Here is a 25,939-nt window from a genome sequence, read left to right on the forward strand (position 1 = left end):
CCAGCAGGGCAGCAGGCGTCTGATATCACGTTCGATGTGTCATTGCGCGCCCCTACTACCACACGTCATCAGCTTTGCGCCACAACGCTTCAATTCGGCCATTTTGTAGGTCTATTTGCACACGGCAACAGCACAGCTGTTGGCTCGGCACACTGCTACCGACTGCACGGAGCCCTGCACAGCTGCTGGCTCGGCACACTGCTACCGAGTGTACAGAGCCCTGCACAGCTGCTGGCTCGGCACACTGCTACCGACTGTACTGAGCCCTGTACAGCTGCTGGTTCGGCACACTGCTACGGCTGTACTGAGCCCTGCACAGCTGCTGGCTCGGTACGTTACTACGGCTGTACTGAGCCCTGCACAGCTGCTGGCTCGGTGCACTGCTACGGCTGTACGGAGCCCTGCACAGCTGCTGGCTCGGCATTACATCTCGGTCGTCGCGTACAACTACTGAACATATGTGGTGTACACTACAAATAATGGGCTACGTAGTACCCTATGCGGTTCACACCGCGCTGTCAGTGGAGCCATCTTTGCTACGACTGTGAAAACATTTAGATCACGTTGCTTGGAACCACAGCGGATTCACGGCACACCCTGGTTTCCCTACACGGCGGCCGCGACGCGCCCACCTCAACGGCCGGTACGGCAACGACACACGGCAATTTACGAGACAAACTCGCTAGAGACGCGGTGCAAAGCAATGGGATGACTAGCGCCGGTCGGCGTCTAAACCTTGTACACTTGGCACTCCAACGTGCGCGCGCTGCGCGCTGTCCCGCGCGCCGTCACGGTTCGGGCCTGTCCAGTCCGTTCCTGGTGTCAGTGGTCAGCTGCTGGTCTCGTGGACTCGCTGGGGCGAGAGCCGTCCCCGCCGGTGGCTGATCCAGGGCCAGTGTAAGCACGTCTCCCTGCAGGGCCAGCAGCTGGGAGCGGGCGACCAGCTGCTGCCGCGACAGCGCTGCCACCTGTTGCCTCAGCTGTGAAACGCACCATGGAACGTCACGAATGGTTTGCTGCTGGAGTGCGGGTGTGACTTCGGGCACATGGACAGAGTTGCCTTGACGGGATTGATACTGTCGATGAGTGTCCATGTTGATTAACGGCTGGAGTTCTGAAAATAGCCCAGCAAACATTGCGATGGGCTGCATTAACACGCGCCCGGGTGGCCGGCTAGATACTCTTCGCTCGGATGGGGACGTCAATTTGACCCCCCCCCCCCCCGCCCCCCCCCGCTAGGATCTCGGAACTAAAAAAGCTAGAGACGCCAAATATTCAGGGTGTGTTGACCTGTACGTGAACTCACGTGTGGAAACCACCCTGGAAAAACCTTCCAGGGAGGGGGGTCAATTCCCCCCCCCCCACCCCATCCCCACACCTGCCCACCCGAGCGCGTGTTAATGGCTGACTGGACGGTGACTGCGATCCTGCTCTGACTGTTACCGCGCTTCTTTTGATAGCTTTAAGACTACAGATGCGTGGCACAACTATTGAACCTCGCTGACAGGGTGCACGATTATCCGCTAGGGCTGGAGAATGGCACCTACAGCACAATCAAGAAGTGTTTTCGCGTAAGGGCGTCAGAACGGCGGACGAATGGTACAGCCGAGCGCCACCGGTACCGCCCTTGTCCCGGTGCGACACGGTATGTACAACTGGACACATGTGCGAAGCGTCACGTACAACTGGACACATGTGCGAAGCGTCGCGTACAACTGGACACATGTGCGAAGCGTCACGTACAACTGGACACATATGCGAAGCGTCGCGTACAACTGAACACATGTGCGAAGCGTCACATACAACTGGACACATGCGCGAAGCGTCGCGTACAACTGGACACATGTGCGAAGCGTCACGTACAACTGGACATATCTGCGAAGCGTCGCGTACAACTGGACACATGTGCGAAGCGTCGTGTACAACTGGACACATGTGCGAAGCGTCGCGTACAACTGGACATATCTGCGAAGCGTCATATACAACTGGACATATCTGCGAAGCGTCATATACAACTGGACATATGCGCGAAGCGTCACGTACGGCCTCTGTCTGCGCGGGCAGCGCCGCCTGCCGCGCCTGGACGTCCTGCACGGAGCTGGTCAGCTGACTGCAGCTTACGTCCAGCCGCGCCACTTCGGTCTGCATCTCCGCCACCTTGCCGTCCAGCTTCGTCTCCAGCTGCTCCACCTCCTGGATCAGCTCGGACGTCGACACCTGGATCGCCTTGGCGATGCTGTTCCTGCGACGGGGAAGACCGCGGTTCGTCGGGCGGTGACATGAACTTCCAGGGCCGACATGTGCGCGCTGGACATGTCCACATCCGTATGTGCACACTAGCCTGCGTTGCAATGCGGACAAGCCCGTCGTGTCTGGCGGTGACATCTGCACAGCGACACGTCTGCACGTGGTGACAGCTGTGACAGAGCTCTGCAGCGGCCTAGCCCGTGCCACAGGCACGGAGCGCCCGCTCACCCCTCCGTGGCGTTCAGTCTCCAGCTGAGGTGGCGTTCCTGCCGCGCGTTCCGCTCCAGACCCTCCTCCAGCTCAGCCAGCCGCGCCGCCGCCGCCGTCTGGCCCTCCCGCAGCGCCGTCACGTTCTCGTCGACCGCGCGCAGCTGGTCGTCCAGGCCGAGCTGCTTCTTGTACAGCACGTCCACCACGTCGGCCAGCACGCGTCGGTGGAAGCGGTGGCGGCCGGTGCGCTGGTGGCGCCGCCGTTTGGAGTGGCTGGCGCGGCGGCGACTGCGCGCCGCGGCCGGCGCCACCAGCAGCTCGCGGCGTAACGTCGCCACCTATCGAGGGGGGGCAGGCGTCAGTGTGAGCGTCATGAGGCGCTGATGGGTAGAGGTGAAGCGGCGGGTGATGCTGGGCTCGCATCGCGCTCCACGGCGTCCAATTTGGACCGTCACGATGAGGGGAGACGACAAAATTGTGAGCTCCTCGTCCATGTCGGCTCTCTGGCGACATAATGCAGCTCATACTGGCTGTTTATAAGCTTGTGGATTCAACCTCTATCCTGTGGACAGATGCGCGTGACGTAGCCATGGTCCCAGTGGCAGGTCTTTTCGTTCGCAGGGTGATGATGCCAAGAACAGATGATCCGTTTTTAGATCCATCAGCAATCGGACGTATACTTTCCCTCCCATCCCCAATTCAGCGGATGGTGGATTATGACGGATGACCCGTCACCATTACAACACAGTGACCCAGTTGGGAGGTCGTCTCGGCAGAGCGCGGCGCTGTTCTCAGGACCGCTGGAGCCCAGCTGTCCCTCGTCTGCGAGTGATCAATGGCCGGCAGTATGGTGTTCAGGTGTCACGGCCTGACAGAACGAGTTCAGCTCACATCGTGAACAAACCGCTTGCCGTGAAAAGGCTACTGCTCTTAGCCGTCTAAACCTCTTATAATCCCCACTGATATGCCCACTGGTATCGCGCAGCTGAATAGCTGCCTGTCGGCTTAGTGACCTGGGAAGGCTGCCATATGGCCAACTGGAGCGCGCCCTCCCGCCTGACTCTGCCTGCCACCCTCCCGCCTCCGTCTCCACCCGCTGCCCGTCTGTTCGTCCCTGCCTCGGTCGGCGACACCGTTTGCTCTGCGACAAAGGTATCGCCGCCGACGTTGGCCTCTGTCAACACAGCTGCAACGATCGGCCCGGCTGCGTTCGGGTCCGGCCGCGACCGCGGAGCCGGCCCCAGACCCCCTTTGTGCCGCTCCCCGCCGACTCCGACACGCTCCCTTTCAGCCGGCGCCGCCCGACACCGCTCAAAGAGCACGCATGACACATTTCACGGTAATCTCTCCCACCATGCGGCGGCGGCCGCTGCCGGGCAATGCGCGGCCGCGACGGCGCTGACTCGGGGCGGGCCACAATGAGAAGGTGATGGCCGCTTCGAAGCCGGCAGTTGGCGTCTGGAAAGCCGGATAATATCGCTAATCTTCGGTACTTTCACGCTGAAGTGTAAATAGCGCCTACGATCCAAGGCTGAGACTGAAACGCCGATATGCCTGTGTGTGAAGCGCATGGACGTGTGGACGCTTGGGAGAGGGGTGGGGGGCATCGGTGAGTGCCATCATGGCGCCCCACTTTCGGAGAATCCTGCACATTAACCACATGGTGACGCATGCAAGGAATTAACCTCACATTGGATTTGACTATCTGGCTTTCTGTTGGCGTGAACTGAAAATGGCAAGCTGTCGTACGCCAACAATAAGAGCTTTTTGTTAGGGATATCTTGTTATTATGTTATTCACTTTTATTAATTCTAGCGATGTGTATAGTCAACTCAACCATCTCTACAGCTTTGTTCACTTTTGTGCATTTTGCGCAAATACAAAACTTATACCATGAAGGCAAGGCTCGGAGTTTGCGTGGGGTTTTAAGATTACGTCGTCCGCTAACTCCGCCGAGGAAGCTGCTTGCGCCGGGAATTGCCTTTTTTGTTTATCCCTGCTTGGTAATTGTCTGTTTAATCAGGACCGTGATGAGAATAGGTCCTATCCCACTAATTAATGTTAAATTACAATGTATCAACGCACCCTAATTAACCAGGATACGCTCCCATGTGACTTGCGGTCTAAGGCTTCAGAACTCAATGACTCCTACTCAGGATACCACAGCACTTATTCAGATGGTTCTTAACCAGAGGCTGGTGTCGGATCTACACTTGTATGCAGCGCCGCGACTGGAACCTTCTCACTGTCAGCGCACGCCTCGGTGCACACAGAGACGTGCTTTCATGAGCTGGTTGTTTTTATGAAAGCGCTCTCCTTCATTGGGAATGGTGACCAGGCACATTTCGTCGTGTTGTATCTGATTGTATGTGACTCATGTAGCAGCTGTTTGGGGTTCAAGAGCTTTTAATTCGCGATGTCCTCTCTGACAGGATGTTCTCATTTTGCAGCAGTTGATCGCGCTGGGTAAACAAATATGATCTACCGGATCACCAGCCACGTAGGCATTACAGGCAACGAGCTGACTGACGAGGCGGACACACAGGCAGCGCACGCACGATTAAGGCGATCTCTGTCTCCCCCGTCCAGCAAAGGTTTGTCCCTTCATAACGGCATACGTAAAAGGAAAGTGATAGCGTTGTTGGGATACCTAGGATAAGAACAAACTGAGGGCAATCCAGCCACAGTAGGACCTTTAGCCGCGCGCGGCGAGACCCGAAGAGGTCATCCTATGCTGCCTGCGGATGTAATATACGTGTGCCTCTTGCACCACGACGACAGGCTCCAGCTCCCCAGACGCAGTGCGCAGATGACTTTTGCCACGTGCTCTACTCTTGTGCAAATTGCATGGAAGAACACTTGGGTCGCTTTAGACGGCATGCTCAGGCTCTGACTTATCTCGACATCTGGCGAAACGACTCTTCCTTGTTGACCTCGTGTCAGTTGTTTTCATTTCTTGCAAACGTAAGGGTTTCAGCTACATTTCCTCTTTTAAGTTGCAATATGTCGCGCTTCCTACCGCCAGCCATAGGCGCAAAATGACCCTCAACGTCGAAGCGCCGTAAAACTGCAAAGCATCATCATCATCGCCACTGTCGGGGGCGTTTGATCGTTGCGTGACTCTGGCTATCGCACAGAGATGCCATGAATATGGGGTGGTCTGGTCTGGCAGGTGGTCTGGCCCGTCAAGACCATCAGCCAGCCATGGTCGCTAGCAGGGGCCGCAACATGGAAGAGAAGTACAGAAGTCTCATTTCTATGCGGTTTTGAACGTGGCATTGCCAGCACACTGTTCAGAGACCACGTACACACAGGAACCGTGCGGGTGATGCTCTCATCACTAACCCCGCCCCATTGACCGTCACGTACCACAGGAATGCATCAGTACTAGCAAAGTTTTGTGCACCATCATATTTGAGCAGATGCTGCACGAGTTGTAAGGTGAGCTGCACCAGCCGCTCGTCCATCGTCGATGACAGCGCACACAGCCCCCAGCCAGGGCGTCACGCCTGGCCCCTCCTCACGGCCGCGAGGCGGGGCCGCGCCGGACTGGGCGGGGTCGGGCCGGCCGTGACCGCTGCCGGCTGGCACTAGCGCCGGCCGCCGGGCCCGCTGTCCACCTGGCAGTCTGCACGCCATGGCGCCGCCGGGCGGCAGCTGGCGCGCTGAGGCCGTGGCCAGACCCGAGCATGGCACGCCTTGGCCAAACACAGCTGTCGGAAGGCGGCACGGCCCGGCGAGCCCCAGCTGCTCTCCGCTCGGTCACCGTCTCTCCGCTCGGTCGCCGTCTCCCCGCTTGGCCGCCGTCTCTCCGCTCGGTTGCCGTCTCTCCGCTCGGTCGCCGTCTCTCCTCTCAGCCACTGTCTCTCCGTTCGGTCGCCGTCTCTCCGCTCGGCCACTGTCTCTCCGCTCCGTCGCCGTGTCTCCGCTCGGTCACCGTCTCTCCGCTCGGTCGCCGTCTCTCCGCTTGGCCGCCGTGTCTCCGCTCGGTCGCCGTCTCTCCGCTCGGTCGCCGTCTCTCCGCTCGGTTGCCGTCTTTCCTCTCAGCCACTGTCTCTCCGTTCGGTCGCCGTCTCTTCGCTCGGTCGACGTCTCTCCGCTCGGTCACCGTCTCTCCGCTCGGTCGCCGTCTCTCCTCTCAGCCACTGTCTCTCCATTCGGTCGACGTCTCTCCGCTCGGTCGCCGTCTCTCCGCTCGGTCACCGTCTCTCCGCTCGGTCGACGTCTCTCCGGCGTGCTGCGGCACGCCGCCCTCTAAATGCGCAATCATTTACGCAGCGGGTTAATCATGCCGTTGCACATGCCAAATTGGTGGGAAAACCGGCCAGCACTTATTGAGGACAGGTATGTGCTAACCTTGGTCCGATCTCATGTCGCCTGCGCCCCGCCCGGCGAGGCAAAAGGGGCCCCGGGCAGTATTTGCCACGGCCAATCTTGTGCAGGTTCTAATGGGTGTCTCGGCTGCAAGCTGATTGCATTCCCACTGCTGCGCCACGACGAGTAAAAATACAGAACCATTTGCCGCCATGCGCTTGCTGCCATGCATACTATCAGAGCGGTGCGAGGCATGTGCCAGAGCTGAAAAAAGAACATACGAGTGCTCTGTCTCAAGGACAGAGCCGGGGCCACGTACGACGTGTGACAAGTGTAAAATTGTGGTCGGCAGCGGCGCGTCGCCCCCGTGTCGGCTGTGGATGTGCCCGGCGAGCCGTGAATATCACGGGTATCGCCGAGAACGGGCGGTCGCGATCGCTCATGACCACAATGCCACCAAAAGGCCGCCACATCCGTTAGCCACGCTGCTCGGGCCGCCTTTGAGCGACGGCGACGGCAGGGTGCCCCCGACCGGGCAGGCTTTGTGCGCGACACCTCCCCGCCGGTTCAGAGGCGGTGCTGCATTCATGCCCGTCCGCCCATTCAGTGGCGGCGCCCTCCCGCCAGCCACATCGGGGATGGCACGGTCGCACCTCCCCTCTCAGGCCGCCCTGTCCGGCCGACCCTCCGCAGATCACTGGGCGCCGGCAGCCAGTGTCACTGGGGTCGCGTAGCGCAGCCGTCTTTCTCAAGCCGGGGAGCTCCGGGCAGCTGTCGCTCCACACCGGGACTGATGTCGGCCGCTCAGTGTCGGACCACTCCACACTGGGACTGATGTCGGCCGCTCAGTGTCGGGCCGCTCCACACTGGGACTGCTGTCAGCTGCTCTATGTCGGACCACTCCATATTCGGACTGCTGTCGGCTGCTCTATGTCGGACCGCTCCACACTGGGGCTGATGTCGGCTGCTCTATGTCGGACCACTCCACACGGCCTCATCTGTCGTATGTGCCATGCAGACCGCCCAGACCACTCAGGTTCAGAAGCGGGATTACTCTGTCGACCATGAGGGGCAGATAGGGCGGAAGAGTAATGCCTCTTCGCCTGCAGGTTCGCGCCTGTGGGAGCACACACTGTGTCCCATTTGAAGGCGCTGCTGCAGATGAATGGGGAGTCGTTCGCTCGCTGTCGTTTGCCTACAGCCGGGCCCTCATGTCGTCTGGTCTCGCATATGTCTACCCCTCTCCCCGACGCCAACAACCCTAGCTCGTTCGCCGACGCGGGCAATCCTAGCTCGTTCGCCGACGCTGACAATCTTGCTCGTTCGCCGACGCCGACAATCCTAGCTTATTCTGCGACGCTGAAAATCCCAGCTGGAGTCATCCCGGGATCGGCCAAGTCCCATCTAGCCCTGGAACGCACCGATATCAGCAGTGCTCCGATGTCGTTTTTGGCGCGGCAGCGGCGGAGGCCGGTCTCAGACCGTGTTGATTAGCGGGCATGGTCGGTACGACGCCGTCCTCCTCCTGAACAGCTGCTCATCCGCCATGTCACCGTCGTCCGCCCTGGCTGTCAGGATTTAGCGTCTGCCATGCCGTCGGCGTCCGGCCGGCTGTCGGGATTTAACGCTTCACACTGACCAGACAATGCCGCCGTTTGTCCAGATGTTGAGCGATATAGATGGTATCTGGGCGGCATACAAAGGATACTCATTACGACGGGTTCGTGCATAGTTAGGCAGCAGGTGACATGGTCTCCCAATTATGCTCCCTCCCGGCAGCGTATAAAATGCCAAGGTCGGCCCTGATCCTGAGATTGTGACCCCCGGTACAGCTGCTGGGGCTCAGTCATTCGAGAAATGTACGGAGAAAAAGAAGAGGGCGCTTTAACGTCCATAGCGCACATTATGAAGGAGACACGCAGGACAGACACAGCTCGGGCGGAACGTGAGATTTCGTTTCCTAGACTCAGCTGGGCGGGGAACACTAATATTTAGCCGCTGGTCCATTATAATCAAGGAAGTTTGCACATAGAACACACTTGTTGAAACAACCGCTTTTCCGGCCATTCCTCTTCAAGTATCACCATAGGTTCAGTGTTCAACTTTCATAAGAAATGCGTGGGTCATGAGCTATCCAGGCCCTTCCGTTCCTAAGCCTGGGCTAATAGCCGGAAAGATAATCTTTGTCAAATGGGCCTATGTGTGGAAAATATATATGCACCTGGGTGGCATCTTAACATGCACCTTCGATTCGCTAACAGATTCGCGCTGCTCTTTTTCACGGCCGCTCGGTCACGAGTTGAAGGACTGAGCAGGAAGCTCGGAGGAGGGACGGCAGCTTGACCTCGACACCAGCAGCAACAGGAGGGGGTGGTGGGGGCACGGAGGCGCAAGAGACTGGAAGTTCCCGAGACGGCGCTCCAGGCCGAGGTGTGCTAGCTGGCCGCGTTGGCCCCATCGCTGACCCCACCAGCCGATCAGTGCTGGTATCGGGGCCAGTCTAACGACCAGCCAGCAGCCCGCACCACAGATGTTCCCCGGTCCGGGCCGGCCGGCCGCAGCGAGCCGGCAGCCACCTGGCGGCGGTCGGGGGAGACGACGCGCAGCTGATTATACCTCAATTACCAACCAAAGGACCGGCTCCGTCCCGGACGATCGCTCATGTTGACTATCCCTCAGAGGAGTGGTCTTGAAGCATGCCCCGTTTCTTAAAAACCGCTCGCTGGATAATGGTTCGGCGAGATGCCATCTGCTCGCCAATTATCCTTTTGAAAACGAAGGCAGTAAAAGCAACTGGCTGTCCTAATAAAGCGACGGTGAAGCTCAGGGACGCAGTGTACTTGGTCTTGCGGTTAAACATCGCCACCAGCAAAATCATGCATGCAAAAAGGGCAAGTCTCCAGACCCACTCAATCTGTAAGTATGTGACGATATGGACAAGCAGTAACGGCGCGGATGTAAGCGTTGTCCGTCTGCCGTGGTAGGAAGGGACTGGCTCTGAGCCAGCCAAGTCGATGTTGCCGATTCCAAATGACGATATGCAGTCACGGGAGGGATGGCCGATCGATAACGTGATTAGCACGCATCTTTCACCGGTCAAGAGCGGAAGGCATTCAGTTGAAGGACGGCGCTGAGATGAAACTCTATTATGTTTGAAATGAAACTGTTTTGAGCATGGTTAAAGAAATACATCATACCGCTAGCATTCCGTGTTGTGTATATCTTGACACGTGAACTAAGCTCATCCTTATATCCGTATTTTTGGCATAACCATGTTCAGGTTCTCAGCATTTTGCGTCGTGCCAGGACTGTCCATGCTTTCAAGACCACCGTGAAACGCTTCCCCTCTCGTGGTAGATTTAGTCGGCCACGTCAACGCCGTACTTTTGAAATGTCTTCCCACCCTCGTCATACAAACTTCAATTAGTCTTGTATTTTTAAGCTCCATGTAAACGGGCTTAAAAATGCGAGTATGATTTCCTTTGAAGGCCTAGATAACAATGGCACCATCACGGCTGCGCTGTTGTTCTCCATGACGCTAAAGAGGCTGCCGCCGGGCATCGTCACGCCGTAATACACTGACAACGTCGGCAAACCCATTGTTCACTGTGGCTTAGCTGTGCCACTGAAGAGAGCCCACCGGATGACTGCCACCTGGCAGCCCGCGTGAACGGCCATTCTCGGACCCTCGATGCGGGTGTCTCTTCGGGTTCAGGGGCCTCCGCGACAAGGGATCGTGCTACATTCTCAACTTCGTGCTGTCCTTTGGCCTCTGCCTGGTGCGGCGGCTGATCCAGGACACGCGAGACCGGGTTCTAGCCATTCGGCTGGAGCAGGGACGCGCCGATCTCCTGCTGCAAACAGGAACGATGGACGGACGGTCCAATCTCCTTCTGCAAACGGGAGCGATAGATGGACGGTGCGTACACGCAGCTGGTCTGGTCACAAACTCAGCGCCGGTCACCAGCTGCTGACCGAATCAGGGGGCCGTTGGCCAGTTGGTGTGTTAAGTAGCACCAAGTGGCGGCCGACCGTGTCTGAATGTTCGTGCCACCACCGAACACCCACTCCAAGCGCAGCTGATGGATCGAGCCTGCCCCTATCTCCGCAGCCGGTACACCTGCCGCCCGCCCTGGGCCCTGCCCCAGCCCCCTCCCCTCCCCTCGCCTTCGGCACCAGCATCTGCCGAGCGGCCGCCGCGGGAGCGCTACAGGTCTGCGGGTAGAGCGGTCGACGGGGTTCGGTTAATGGTGAGAGGGCAGGCGCGTGCTGACCCGTATTGCGACCGCATTCTGGCCACAGCCTGGCGGCGCGGACGAGCTAGACGCCTATGCAGACAGGGAGCGGAGAGCTCCCCGCCGCCAGGACGGACACACACGGACACGGACAGGCGTCCGTGGACACGGAGGAGGAAACGGGCGTCGAGGGAAGGAGGCGGAGTCGTGCGACACAGAGAAAGAAAAAAGCAGTGTCGCAGGACTCATGGGTGTGTACATATCTACAATGAAGTCCAGAAATTCCATAATATTACTCCACGAATGAGTCGTCGAAGTAGCAAAGATAGAGTATGATGAATATTGAACGAAATTTGCGGGTTGGGAGGGAACGTCACTGGGAACCGCGGACCGCAAAGTTGACCTCAGTTTGATGAACTTGCCGAACTAATCGATTACGTGTGCTCAGTCAATATCTGGTTCGCATATTATACTAGCTCATGTTGTTAGCGTAGGCGCTATAAAGACAGTTTTGACTAATTGTGTTTAGTTAGTCAGTGAGCATAGTTTTGACTTGATTTTGAATTGCTCCAAACGCGTCCATTTGTTGACCGAATTCATTTCCGTCTTTTTAAGCCTTTTTGATGTCAGAGTATATATAGCTGAATTGTCCGCAGACAAGGCTTCTGGTGAGCTCGTTACGCATTTATCGCACAATGCAACTCGTAGCATCCCTGAGAAGAGCAATAGGGCAGGGTTGGTTCCAATAGCTTTCTGTCTGCGTCACATTCGTTCATTGACGCCTGTTGTTCCTCTCCAAATCAACATAATGCTTGCTTGGTGCTTATTAGCACGAGTTTGCATGCTGAATGAGTCTTGTTTAAGCTACTGAACAGTTTTTAACTTGGTCGGCCCAACCTGATTCGGCTGTCACGCCCTCTAGAGGGCACAATCTTTGCAACCACTGATAAAAGGCGCATGCTGTTTTCAGCAGCCAGAAGCTCAATTCATCAAAAATGGTCCTACCCAGAGTGATAGGTATTTGCATATAAGCTGTTCGGTAAAGAAGGCCTTCCTTGCAACATTGCAACATCGCCACGGTTATTTTCCTATACTCGATCAGCATGGATATCGCAGAATTGAGAAACACCTGAAGGGCACTGACAAAAAACCGAGTACAGAACGCGACAACCCTACGTCACAGCGACCTGAGACCAACGGGTACTGACGGAGGCGAAAACAGGCGAAAACAAATCGCATCGATGAAAGTGGTGGTTGATGTTCGCAGACAGTTTCGCGTTTTCGCGCACAGACCAACCATAGGCACACTTGTTTTATGGTGTTTTGAGTACCGATTTCAAGTATCAGCAGCCAAATTAAATGAATAAATGAGGCAAACTGTATGATGCAGTTGCATGCACTGGCTGCAGTATTGTTCGTAATACTTCGGTCACCATCGCCCAAACCACAAATCACTATTAAATTCCCGGCTGCGGCAACTGGCATTGCTTGACCTGAGCAGAGCTATGCCCAGCCAGTCCTCAATAATTTGAGTTGGGAACATTTGTTAAGTAACTCACCACACTAGGTGAGTGAGTCCCCGTCTACTCCACTCTCTTGAAAGGCGGGCGTTTCAGCGCATCGATAAGCCCGATCAGTATACATACGTTGTCAAAAGTGTCTGGATGTATTCACCTAGTTTTTGGCATTATCTGCATGCCATATGATAACTCATTGGCATGATCACCTCGGAGACATGAAAGAGATGCCGCACAAGGCATCTTGCTGATGACCTGATGCCGGCTGTTGCGAGCACGGTTTTACCATGCTACCGCGCAAGATATTAGTTTTGGCGTTTTATCACGACATCATGTTCATATGATTATTGATCGGTGCCAGAGGGCTGATGCCAAAAACCCTCTTACTCCGTTTCACTATCCACTCTTCAGGATAAAAAAAATCGTTAAATATCTTGCATTCAGGGTCCGAATTTGATACTTACCCTGCTGTCCTCCCGCGGTGCTTACATAATCATGCGATAACATCATTATCCTGAAGCGTCCCTCTCGCCTACTTGTTCGGGAAGACGACGAACGAGCTGCGCACGATACATCTGTTTTGTTACCACCTGCACCTGAAGCCCCCGGTGCCGGCGCGCTTCCGTGACCTTGCAACATACGCCAACACGTGCACACGCCCCCAGATCGCGAGCCCGGCCGCTGCGCCGTTCACGGATGCCGGCGGCGACTCTCGGCGCCCGCTCCTGGCGCTGGGAAGTCGTGGCCGCCGCGCACGGGCCGGCGCACCAGCCGCACGGACGGGAGAGCGCCATTGCTGGCTCGACTGACGGCCGTGTGCCGGACACGCACCGACGGGCCACAGATGACTTGATAAGCGGGCAACAGTTTCTCGCCACACCGCATGATAAATTTACTGTCCGCACGGGTCTGCAGGGGGACGGGACGCACGGACCACCACGGCTGCACACCTGAGTGCCCGTAGCCTTCCAGCGAGCGCGCGGCGGGGGTAAAAATCCCGTCTCGTTTCCGGCCGGCCACTGCACCCCCGCCTGCCGCGGCGGCTTAATTATTCTCACACTTCTCATTACCTCCTGCGCCCCGGCGCTCTGCTAATTAGTCGCCTTCAAGGATATGGGGCCGGCCCGGAGCTGGCGGCTGTCAGAAGCCACGTGACGCGAGACGGTGGAAGGCGGGCAGGAGAGTGAATGGCGCCGATCAGCAGCGCTTGTATGTTGTTGCAGTCATAGGTGCGTCAGCTGCTAGTCAGGCGGCGGCAGCAGCGCCAGCGTACCTGACATTGAAAATGGCTTATAATGGCTCACAAGCAGCAGTCGCCGGGCACGCTGGTAATGAGTATGGCGCCGCAAGCACCGCGAACGACTTCAGTGCTCACCAACACAGGCACGATGTCAATGGGCTATTTCGGGATATCCTGGTTTACATACGTATTTTCAGTCTTAGATCGCATCGAAAAACAGCTGGGGAGGATCATTCTTTTTTTTCAAACCCGCTCCGGAACGCCTGAGCTACACAATGCACAGATTAACCTTTAACACAACGGCGGCACGACCGTTCCCTCACACAGTAACAGTATTTATTGTGTGACCCTGTTGCTGCAAGCTTTGGTCCCTGTGAAACAGCATTGCTAGCAGTGTATGACGTTTGTGTGTCTCTGAGTCTTTCGGCGGCGGCCTGTTTGGCTGCATTGGCTCTTATCACGACACCATAGGCCATAAACCAAGCACCACAGCTGTTGCAAAATGTGTCATGCAGCCATATAAATACCATACTCAGAACGCAATAAAATTCGCCACGTGACGTGAGGTGTCACGATTTTGCGCTCATCCCAAGTTGCAAAGCGACCTCGCTGAGATTCACTGCGCGGCCAGCTACCCGCGTCCGGAAACAAACCGCGACACTTCTTGAAGGATCCACAGTTGTATGAGATTTTTCACTGAAATAGCCATCTTGAAGATCGTCTGGTGCTGTTCACAGCCCTGTCCTTCTTAAGACCCAAACGCCTCTAGTTTCTGAGCTACACGCTCGCGAAAATGTGCGGCCTTTTTCGTGCAGACTATTTTATGGTCACCCAAACATCCATGACGACATATTAACATCGTCCAATCCTGCCATTCCACTGACCACGGGGTGATCAAGGCCCGGACAAATCTAATGGTCGAGTCGTTCATTCTAACGTTCGTGAGTACGATTTTCATATAAAACGGACGCCAGTTGGCTCACAATCAATATTGTGTGAGGTTCGGTGGCGTAATCAAACAGTGACACATTGAGAAGCATATTTATTAAATAGAGCAATTGTGTTGCTTAGAGCAGTCTGTTCCGCTTAAAAGTATGCCAATAGTTAAAGGTGAGTCTATTTCAGCATAACTGATGCATGCATCAATATCTTCAGATGCGAAACATGCGCTTTCAGGCGGGCGCCGCGTGGATGCTCCAGAGAGCTATGAGCTCTGTTCGACGCGGGTACATGGCTACCGCGCGGCCCACAGGTGGCAGGCATGCAGGAGCAGAGATGCTCAGTGCAAAGAGTAGCAAGATGATGGGTAATCGTGCCAGCGTGTTTGTTTTTTCAACGCCTGATGGCTGCTGCAAGGCAGAGAACTGTCACGCGTGATGAGGATGCAAGGCAGTTCAACGATATATCCCATTCACCAGCTAGCGCACAGCAAATCTCCACCTAATATTCAAAACCTATACAAGTGATGCAGAAGACTTCGTGACCACCATCAAAGACCAACGCAAATATTCCAAGCCGGGACCAGTAAGGACTGGCAATCTCACGGGAGTTGACGAAGCTAGCAAGCTGACTAACTGATAGCAGAATACCGGTTTGTCACACACAGCAAATGCAGCAAATCTCGGGCATGGCTCCCGCTTACCTGAGACCGGTCACCAGCTAGGGCACGGCCCCCGCTGACCTGGCCGGTTACCAGCTAGGGCACGGCCCCGCTGACCTGGCCGGTAACCAGCTAGGGCACGGCCCCCGCTGACCTGGCCGGTTACCAGCTAGGGCACGGCCCCCGCTGACCTGGCCGGTTACCAGCTAGGGTATGGCCCCGCTGACCTGGCCGGTTACCAGCTAGGGCACGGCCCCCGCTGACCTGGCCGGTTACCAGCTAGGGTACGGCCCCGCTGACCTGGCTGGTTACCAGCTAGGGCACAGTCCCCGCTGACCTGGCCGGTTACCAGCTAGGGTACGGCCCCGCTGACCTGGTCGGTTACCAGCTAGGGCACGGCTCCCGCTGACCTGGCCGGTTACCAGCTAGGGCACGGCCCCCGCTGACCTGGCCGGTTACCAGCTAGGGCACAGTCCCCGCTGACCTGGCCGGTTGCTAGTTAGGGTACGGCTCGGCTGATCTGAGACCGGTCGCCAGCTAGGGCACGGCCCCCGCTGACCTGGCCGGTTACCAGCTAGGGCACAGTCCCAGCTGACCTGGTCGGTTACCAGCCACGGCACGGCTCCTGGCTCGTCACTCACCTCGTCCAGTAGGGCTGCGTACGTGTTCTCCCTGTGCTGGGCCTTGGCCAGCAGCTCGGCCAGGTCGGTGCGCAGTTGGGCCAGCTGGGTGCGCCCGGTCTCGTGCTGTGCGAGCAGCAGCCGCTGCGCGTCTTCCAGGCGTCGCATCTCCTGTTGCACCAGGTCGAACCGCGCCGCCGTCTCCTGAAGGGCGCACGCAGCCGCGCCAGTCAGCCGGGTCGGCAGCGGTAGAAACGCGCTCGTGTCGGGGGGGGGGGGGGGGGGGCCAACTGGTGGTCGCAGAGGCACTTACGGCAAATCACGGCCAGAGGTGACCGGGGGGAGGCTGGTCGGTGCGGTATTGATCGATGTTGACATTTATATTAGCCTTGAGTGAAGAGGCGTTGTTCACGGATCATGAATAACAAAGACGAATTCGGGAGTAACTTAGTCGCCTCTCTCACCAGCGTATGGCATGCGACGCACTGGAAAAGAAAAGGGCGAGGTGTTATCCTATTTGCCTTACGGTGCAGCTTATCCTTTGTTCAGTACATAGACAACAGACACGCATACGGAATGTGGAAGGCATCGTGTTCACAACTTGGGATTCGTGCCGACCAAAGGCTTCGAAACAAAACTCACTCGAGGTGTAATGATCCCGTGCGACTTAAGGCTGACTGACGCGTGCCTGACTGCATGTAAAGAAATCCCGCCAGCCCCGGTACCGAACGCGAATTGAGGGTTCACGTCCACTGACGTCGGCTTGAACACGTCCCCGGAGGCCGCAAACGACGGACCAGTGGTCGCGCCCGGAATCGCCGGATAGTACACGATCAGCGGGATACGTAGATAACATGACGCCCGGTCACGCTGCAAGAGCCCGTCAGATGCACGCCGCGTGGCCGCCGCTAACCTGCCGCAGCTGCAGCAGCTGGGTTGTGTTGACGCTCTCAGCCAGCTCGGCCAGCTGGCGCTTCAGCGTGGTCACCGTCTCCTGGAGCCAGAGCACCACGGTGTGGTCCGGTCCTGCCGCAGGCGGCGGCGGCGGCGGCGGCGGTGGCCGTCTCTCCTTCAATACTCGGATCTCGTTGCTGGAAACAACGACATCGCTCAACATAGCTGGTTTGGTGGCTTGTTGACTTCTGACTGTCAGCAATAGCCTTTGGGGGCCTTACGCTGCAATTAACCGTCGCTCAACGTATCACGTTTCTCTGGTTAGCAGACGATATCCAGCAGTCATTGAAATATATCATGAAAGCTCTCTATATTTCCATCAATGCCCGTGCTCAGCAGTCACTCATGAGAATGGACACCACTAGAAATGTCCTGCACTTTCGTAAAACATTTCGCTAATTGCTTTATATTTTCTTTTCAGCAGCACCTCCCAGTATAACTATTCTCAGCCCGAAATGGCGGAAAGAGCGGAGCATACCAAAGAGGGGGAGGTTAAGTTATGTCTTAACTCTGCCGACAAAAGGGCAGGATGGACGAGATTTTAGGGAACTAAAGGTTGTAGCACCCAGGTGCCCCAGCACCCTCTAGGTCGTACCCCCTCCCCCCGAAGGGGAAACGACCTGCGTCAAGTTTGCTTTTCTGATGTGGCGGCTCGGGTTCTTCGAGTTCCGGTACGCCCATCTACACTAATATAGTCAATGCAGTTGCTGGCGCTTTATAAGAAGATTTGCGACGGAAGACTTCCTCTGCTAGATCTGTAACAGATTTGGTTGGAAGTGAACGTCCCGGACCGCAAAACTGCACAGTGGCCACGTTATGTCCCCGGAAGCAAACCAACAATGTTACTCGGCTTGTCCATCTCCTCCGATTAGCCACGCCTCCGAACAGCGCGCCATGGAGTGCTGTGAGTACGGCGCTATCATTTCGGGAGCACTCGCATATTTACTATTTGCCGCTCGCTTCCGCGAGAGTTTACGGGTTCAGGCTGTTTACAAAATCTTGTATGAATGCCGTCAGCATCAATTCACCCAACGCAACGTATCACTGATGTCAACGGCGAGCATCCGTGGTCTGAAGCGACACGCTCTGAACGCGAAGTACGTCTCAGTTGCTGCCCCATCACGCCCCCCCCCCCCCCCCCCACCAACGCATAACCTAGTCACGATCTCTGGCTCGTCGGCCGGCCGCACCGAAGCCGCTTACCGGGTGGTGCTTTTACGGTAATGGGGCTCGCCGCTAAACGCTGCGTTTTGCGCGCAGTTTGTCGGCGGCTGCGGCATGTTGAAAGCGGAGCGTGACGGGTTCCGGTGCCCCCCCCCCCCCCCTCCCTCGGCCGGCGGCGGATCCGCACGTCTGCCACGGGCGCAGACAGTGTAAGAGCTTGGCACCCGGGTGTACCGTGCGTTAGGTGGCAAGTTCCGTAAGTCGGTGCGGACTAGAGACGCAACTATTCAGCCCGCCAAGCCGCAAGAACGCGCAGGTCTTTGGTTGGGTTATGGGCCATACGTGGCGGGCTTTTGGGGTCAAAAATTTTGGGAGGCAAATTGAAGTATTTTGCTGTTCTTTACGTTTATGAGCAATGCCCAAGCCAGTGTGCTGCCAAACATAAAACAATCATGAAACTAACATATTGTTTCAGACCAGTGACAGAAAACCCATGGCAGACATGACACACTAGTAAACCGTGTTGCATAAATCATACAGTTTGAAGCAAACATCTCACTAAAAAATTCAAGATTAATGACCCAAATTTTCAAAAACATAGCCTTATTTCATTGGGCAGCAGTTAAGTAGATCCTTTATGTAAATAGAGCTACTCACTGCACTTGGCAGTTATTGTGAGGGTGTAGTGCACTCAACATCTTTTTGTTTGCACAAAAACAATATTTTATAACTTACAATCAATGTCCATGATAGAGAAAATGCACAGGAGAGTGAGACCCTTCCATCTCCCGAGCTTCACTTACTTGTCCATACACTCAGCAGTTACAGACATGTAAAATGCGCAGCAGTTGTCAAAACTGAAAAAGTAGCGGTCTGGAGTTTGTTTGTCTATGTCTGCAGGAGATGCCTATTTGCAGCCTCGACTGCATGCACTTACACGATACCGTTTTCCCTCACTGCGATTGTTAGAATTTTCAACACATTTTTCGCATGGCCTTTTGTTCCGTCTGATTTGATTGTTTTTCGCAATCTGATATCTGTATGTAGCTCTGCGTGAAAAATTTATCTCAGCATGTGACGTCAATGAGGCATTCGACAGACATCGAAAGTTGCAGTCTGCAGACTTTGTAACTTATAAACAAGTTCCTGAAAATTATTTTCACAACTTTTGTTTGTCTTCATAAGTGTGTTTCTGCACCATGCAACAACATATCACGGCTTTTGATGCCATTGTTAATTATCAATGACACTGGAGGGACAAATATTCGAAGACAAAAACGATTGCAATCCTCGCTTCCACGTGGCTTTCACGCAGCATTACATAAACCGGGGTAATATCAAACAAACACAAATCGCGTGGCGATGGTTGTGGGATGGAACGCGGAAAGTTGTAATAGAGAAGTGCGGATCATTTCAAAGCTACCAAGGGGTGTTTATGTGGTGTTGTTGCAAAATGTATCCAAAAAAGGACAGCAAACACTATATAGGGGGCTGGTCCTGGTTCTTCAATAAGAAATTTGACATTGTGGCAACTGTGACGCAGTCGAAGGGTGATTGAGCTTATATGCATTGTAATGAACTGACACTTACGATGACTTCAAAAATCTGGCATTTTGTACCCCGCCAGTGCAAAGCTATCAGTCGATGCACGCAGTTCTGTAAGAAATGGCCTGTGGTCTATTGAGATGGGGTAGAAGGCGGAACTCTTTGGAACATTTTGGTGAAAGGCAATTTTCACTTCTACTCTCGTCCTTCACATTTGTTGTTGAAACAGTTACTAGAGCGTTTAAGATCTACTTTGGGCATTACCAATTCCACTGTGCAGGTACTTTGGTTGCTGCTTCCTAAGCAATATGTCTGGCGTTGGCCAACAATGCCGTATATTAGACTACACATGCCATTTATGTACTATCAGTTTAAAATTAAGGTGAAGTAATAAATGGCATATTGCAATATATTAGTACTTGTGGGTTAATGGCGAACCAGCATTGTAGCATAGCACTTTCGCTGGCTGGGCCACTATATAGGCGGGGCGGGCTGGGCTGCGGGCTGATATTTTGGAGGAATCTGCGTGTGTAGTGCAGACATTGTCGTACTGAGGCACGCCCAGGAACCTCGTGAGGGGGAGAGGTGCAGAATTCTGAATCATCGCCATGGTCCTTATGTTAGATCTTACCCAATGTTGAAGGTTCTCTGCACATGGCCGAAGGCGTTCTGGTTGGCTCACGTGAGATGTCTGTTTCGTGCGCGCTTAGTGTGTACGCTAGATGGGCTGATGCTGCAATGAATATCTAATGGCAGATGCAGTGAACAATGCGCAATAATTTGGAAGATATGCCATGGTGCTGAATGGCATTCTAAGCGTGCATGACCTTTGAAAGCACACTGTCGCTTATCGATTGAACTAGTAACTTGCAAAAAGAGTTATGATATACAGGAGCGCGGTTTCTTTTTGGGGGGAGGGGGCCTCCAGCCCCGCGTAGACCCACAGTTATCTTCTGTCTGAAGGTCAACCACCAACGCGTCCTCGCTGCCTGCATCCTCCTCGATCTCCGGCCGCCGGCTGCCCACGTGCTCGTTCAGTGTCGCGACCCAGAAGCTGCGCGCGGACACTTCTTTTGATCCCATCACTATTCAGGGACTGTCACTGTGCGCCCTGATTGGCAACAACCTAATCTGTGAAACCAAGGTAGTTTTGGCTTTTATGAAGCAAGAAGACTTTAAAATAATCTACTCACCCGTTTAATCAGCGAGTCCTTATATACGTAACTCAGGTGTGGTCAGTCAGCGCGCCTCGCGTGCGACACTCGCACGCACTGAATACAAGAGAGATGTGTGACACTTCGATGGGTGCAAAATGACCGCTGTAGTCGAAGCGCCCCCAAAAATCCAAATATCATCAACGTTGAAAAAAGTGGTCAAATCCGGGGGGAAATCGTTTACTGGCGAAATTGGGGGTTATTTTTCAATATGTTCACGGTTCATCCCCCTCCCCCCCAAAGATCACTGTACAAAACTACGTCCCTGCTTGGATGAACCATATGGAGTGAGTGGCTTCAGTTGTCTATTTTATTGTTTCCAATGCGATGTTTTCCCTATTTCTCCTCCTCAGCTCGCACGCATCGTATCCAGCAATAGATGAACACAATATGTGAGGGATTATGCAGTGCTTAGGCTATGTAAGAACACATGGACCTGTTTTGTGTATGTATTTGTGTTTACTTCCTTATAAATACAAATGCGATGTGTAGGACGTTGTATGTGATTCTCTGCAAAAAGTCATGTGCAGCTTTTCTAGGCTGCCGTGTGAAATGATACCTCAACAAAGTGGCACATGCGTTTGCTGGATGACATATCCTCGGCATCGAATGTAATCTGAATGCGTGTTATAAGATGTTGCAAATAAATGCAACAACCTTGCGTGTTCGAACATGAACTAAGCACTTCAAAATCCCGCAACGATTATGTTGAGCTGTTGCATGATGCAGAGCGTTTCCACAATCGTGAGGAATCCACGAATTCCAGGCAAACAAGCAAACAAACAAGAGGGACTCGGGTTTGGTCTTGCTTGAATGACCACTTTCAGTCCATTGGACGCAGGCGACTTTTTACGTCGCGACGGCGGCGGCTGCCGTGACGGCCAGATCAACGGGTAAGTCGCCTGTACATTGGGCTTTACTTACTCCGCTTCGCTCGCTCACTACGTGGGGTGCCGTTAGAGTGGCGGTTCGGCTGCGCGTATGGGAGACCAAAGGTAAGGGGTTCGATTCCCCGCGGCACCCGCCATTCTTGCAAGGGTGAGTGGTGGAAAACACCCTTACAATCTCAGCAGCTGAGTGCGTCGTGAAGCCCACATGAAAACTCGTTCACTAACTGCGTCTCAGCAACCAGCTGCATAACCAGGTCGGTTTTTGTGGAATGCGTCGCCGGCTGTCAGCTGCTTTACCACCATTATCTATTGGTACCTAAATTAAAGGGTATACCTACCTCACTGTGAAGTATAAATCAAAACACCGGCATGTCCACGTACGGGAATCAAACTTATCAGACACATCCACGAAATGTATGATCCTGAGCCTGATTTGAATTGATGCTGACAAGTTACAGTGGCATTCTTTTTCGCGTCGCGTGGCAATGTGCGACAACGGTAACGATGTGGCAAAAACCTGCTGCAAAGATATAAATTTATAAACAAAACTTGGTTTCATTGCGTCTTTGAATACCCTGAAATAATGAGCTACCATCGTTGACATACATTACGATCATCACAAAAGCCAATGCCAGTGAGGGTCGCCGCTGCACGGGCAGTGGCTACATGCCAATCAAGTGTAATTGCACTGTCATAGCGACTAATTTTGTGGAAGCTAATTTATGAATATTAGCCAACAATTAGGCAAAGTGTCCGGAAATGTACACGGCCTCTCGTTCTAGTTCGGCCAGAGCTTGGCCTTTGCCATGGCCTGCTCGCCCAGGTGGATATAAGTCCCGCGAAATGTCGCCGCCATGAGAGGACATGTAGCATGGTAGCCAAACAATGCGAACTGCTCGACCGTATTGCGCAGGTGATTGGTGTCGTGGTCTAAAACATACCACCGGACCGCAACACCTCACCATTAGCTGCTACGAACAATGCGGGGGCAAGCCTAGCGTTCGCTGTAATTAATCACGTTTGCTCGGCGCATGTTTTGGTGCAGCGCAGGACAGTTGGACATTAACAAAGTCATACGCTGGATGCATACCGGCATTGATGCGATCTCATTTTTCGTTTTACTTTCAAGGTAATCGGAACACAAACCCTTACCAATGAAAGCCAACTCAACAGTGTTCGTTGAAAACTAACAAAAGGTCATGCAAAAAGCCACCAAATACATAAAAAAGTAATGCAATAATCAACAGGGAATAACAGCCAAGAAGACAATACGCCTGATACATGCCGGCATTGATACAATCTCATTTTTCGTTCTGTTTTTAAGGTACTCGGAACACAACCCTTGATCACTGAATGTCAACACAACAGCGTTCGTTAAAAGCTACCAAAGGTTCATGCAAAAAGCCGCCGAATGTAAGAAAAGTCTAGACGATTTTCAACAGTTAACTAAATCTCTGTCAGCTTAAATCTATTATGGGCTTCAAACTTGCGCATTGCACGAGATGCCTGCCAGGCGCGGTTGTGGCCTTCAAGCCTGTGCATCGCACGAGATGCCTACCATGCGCAATTATGGCCTTCAAGCTCGTGCATCGCACGAGATGCCTACCAAGAGCGGCTTTCCCTCGTTGAGAGAGCCGAGAAGAGGTGCGTTTTTAAGGCAGGTTTGAGTGTTGCTCAGTTTGCCGTCGTGGCCTATCTACCGTGTCCATGCTGCTCCACCAGCTGAGTTAGAAAGACGAGAGAACAAGCAAGAGAGGTCTGAGACCGATAAGAACGCACAAATCACTGTATAGGAAAATAGGAAAGCCTAAAATATCATCAGTGATTTCTAGGAAAAACCCGTGTTCTGGATGCGACACACGGGCTGGTCTAGGGTTGCCTCTTGGGTCCAGTCCTCGTCCTCATTCTAACCAACGGCTTGACGCAACATATGCTGTACGGAAAGTAAACAAACGTACTCTGATGCCACACAGTTTCTTGACGCCGAGTCACCGTTAAACTTTCCTGAGGTGACAGAAACATGTACATAAAATTTCGGTAGTAGCAGGTAATTGATTTACTGTCTGAAACGTCATCCTCTCAAGACAGAAACGATTCTTACTAAATTCCGCCTGCTCAAAAACGATCGGCAGCTTTCCGTCACGTTTGGTAGCAACGAAGTAAAACACACTGGCCTTCATTATTCTAGGTGTCACCATCGATTCGTGTCTTTCACAAGAAGAACACGTCGCCATCATCGTCCGCCGCTGCCACAGCATTTTCATGAGACTTGCTAGCATGCGACGTGGCCTTTCCAGAGGATCTAAACAGGTGCTGATTGAGGCACCACTTTTTCCCCACGTGCGATTCCGTGTGTCGGTGTGGGGAGCCGTAACGTGACACAGAAGTGAAGGATGACACAAAGTCGACGAACTTATATGTAAACGCGTTATCATAGTCATGCGTAATATCCTCAGTCACCCACGCGTCTGAGACGCTGCGAGAGTGTGTGGTGCGCCGTTTTGATTTGTCCGCTCGTGCCATTCGAGCAACGGACGTCGAGCAGCTGCTGCTGCCGCGTGCCCGGGCTGGGTTTGGGCTCAGGTCGTTCATGTTTCGTGCATCTAGCGAATGGAACTTACTGCCTGCAAACGTGCGAGTGACAGCGGTTGCGAAAAACGAAACCCTTGAGGCTGTCTTGGCTTCCCATTTGTAAAGAAGATGAATAATCTTGCCTTATTATACCTGCATACATACGTTGTTTGTGTTATTAAATATCGTGACTAAAGCGCGTACATCGGCATGGAAGCTCAAAAATCTACTTTGTGGGCGTTCCTGAGTGAATAGTTATTTATTTATTAGTGCGGACTGAAAATACGACAGACAATTTGCGTTAATATGTTGTCGTGTTGGAGTTGAGTCTCGAATTCCAACAAGAGCTGAATCTACCATTCAGAAACGACAGAAAAACGCTGGTTTGTGCGAATGCATATTACTCCAATTTATATTACGGATTATGAAGCCTGCACCACAGTAGTCCGTCCGCTCCCAGCAGGTGTTGCTTACACACTGGTCTGGAATCTAGACAAATGCTGACAAAAAAAAAACGCCGAAAACTTAAATCCACCTCCCATGCTTTTATGCAAAAATCCACTTATAGTGACTAACCAGTCCTCTACAATATTTAGACGTTCCAGACATACCACACAGCCCCCCACAAACAGCAGATGCCGCTACGAACGTTACTGCAGACCATATGGTTTCTGCAGCGCCAAAACGTCGGAGCATGGCCACCCCCACCACCGCAGGTCCTGGCGCTCAGCAAGTGGAAATAAACTGCACATTCAGTTATATTCCTTTTAAACTTGAGATCTTTGATCGATGCTAGCGACTACATGCTGGCTCGAACTGGCAAATCTCACATCGGCTGCAATTGACATTCCTTTCATATTGACTTCGACCGCTGATATCTTTGATTTAGTCGAAAGTCGTCATAGAGTCGATGAATACGCCACTTGAAATAAGGATTGAGGAACCCTGTTCGCTGTTTTGCACTGTTTGCTGACGAATGTGTCAGTGTCCGACGACCTTCCACTAGCACACAGGATGCAAGAGGATGCATATGCCCCTCCACCGGCAGAGAAGGAACTGGGACGGAGGGAAAAATCAAAAAATTTGTGGAATTTAACACAACACATCTTGCTGTTGCATGACAAAAAGGGTCTTATATATGTCATACTTATATGCCTTTTGCACGGTACACAATCTCTGTCGTTACTATGAAATAGCGTGACCCGGACCATGGTCTGGGCGGACCAGGGTCGGGCCGGACCATGGTCTGGACGGACCAGGGTCGGGCCGGACCAGCTGTGGAGGAAGTGGTATGGGTGCTTTGGGAGCCACCGAGCCAACTGTCGCTTCTTGACTAGAATTCAAGTATCACAAATTCCATGTCCGTCTTCTTTCGGTATCATGATCCAGCTCGACAAAACCCGGACAACGTTCTTTTTAGTCTCGGATCTTGTGAAGGTGTGCTTGTGGGCGATGGCGTACCAACAAAAAAGATATGTGGACGATATGGGCACATTACAGTACCAAAAACGCATTAACATTACCTCAGCAGAACGAACCTTCGTGATTCTTCCAAAAACCAGACCGCATCGACAGACACCATCGTTGTCTGCAGTAAGCTGTGGAGGACACCACGCGA

The 25,939-nt window shown here is 53.7% G+C and overlaps 1 protein-coding gene across 1 annotated transcript; it reads right to left on the bottom strand.

Annotated features, from left to right (window-relative positions):
* Positions 1-115: 115 nt before the first annotated feature.
* LOC119100586 (autophagy-related protein 23) lies at positions 116-20,729 on the bottom strand. Its single transcript, XM_037223666.1, has 6 exons — positions 20,623-20,729; positions 16,897-17,074; positions 16,005-16,187; positions 2,476-2,705; positions 2,044-2,242; positions 116-980 (listed from the first exon to the last, which is right to left on the bottom strand). Exons 1-6 carry the CDS (start codon positions 20,727-20,729, stop codon positions 789-791), a joined length of 1,089 nt encoding a protein of 362 aa, XP_037079561.1. The 3' UTR covers positions 116-788.
* Between the last annotated feature and the right edge of the window lie 5,210 nt (positions 20,730-25,939).

The sequence above is a fragment of the Pollicipes pollicipes genome, unplaced genomic scaffold, assembly GCF_011947565.3.
Source record: "Pollicipes pollicipes isolate AB1234 unplaced genomic scaffold, Ppol_2.1 Scaffold_4881;HRSCAF=5763_pilon_pilon_pilon, whole genome shotgun sequence".
NCBI lineage: Eukaryota > Metazoa > Arthropoda > Thecostraca > Pollicipedomorpha > Pollicipedidae > Pollicipes > Pollicipes pollicipes.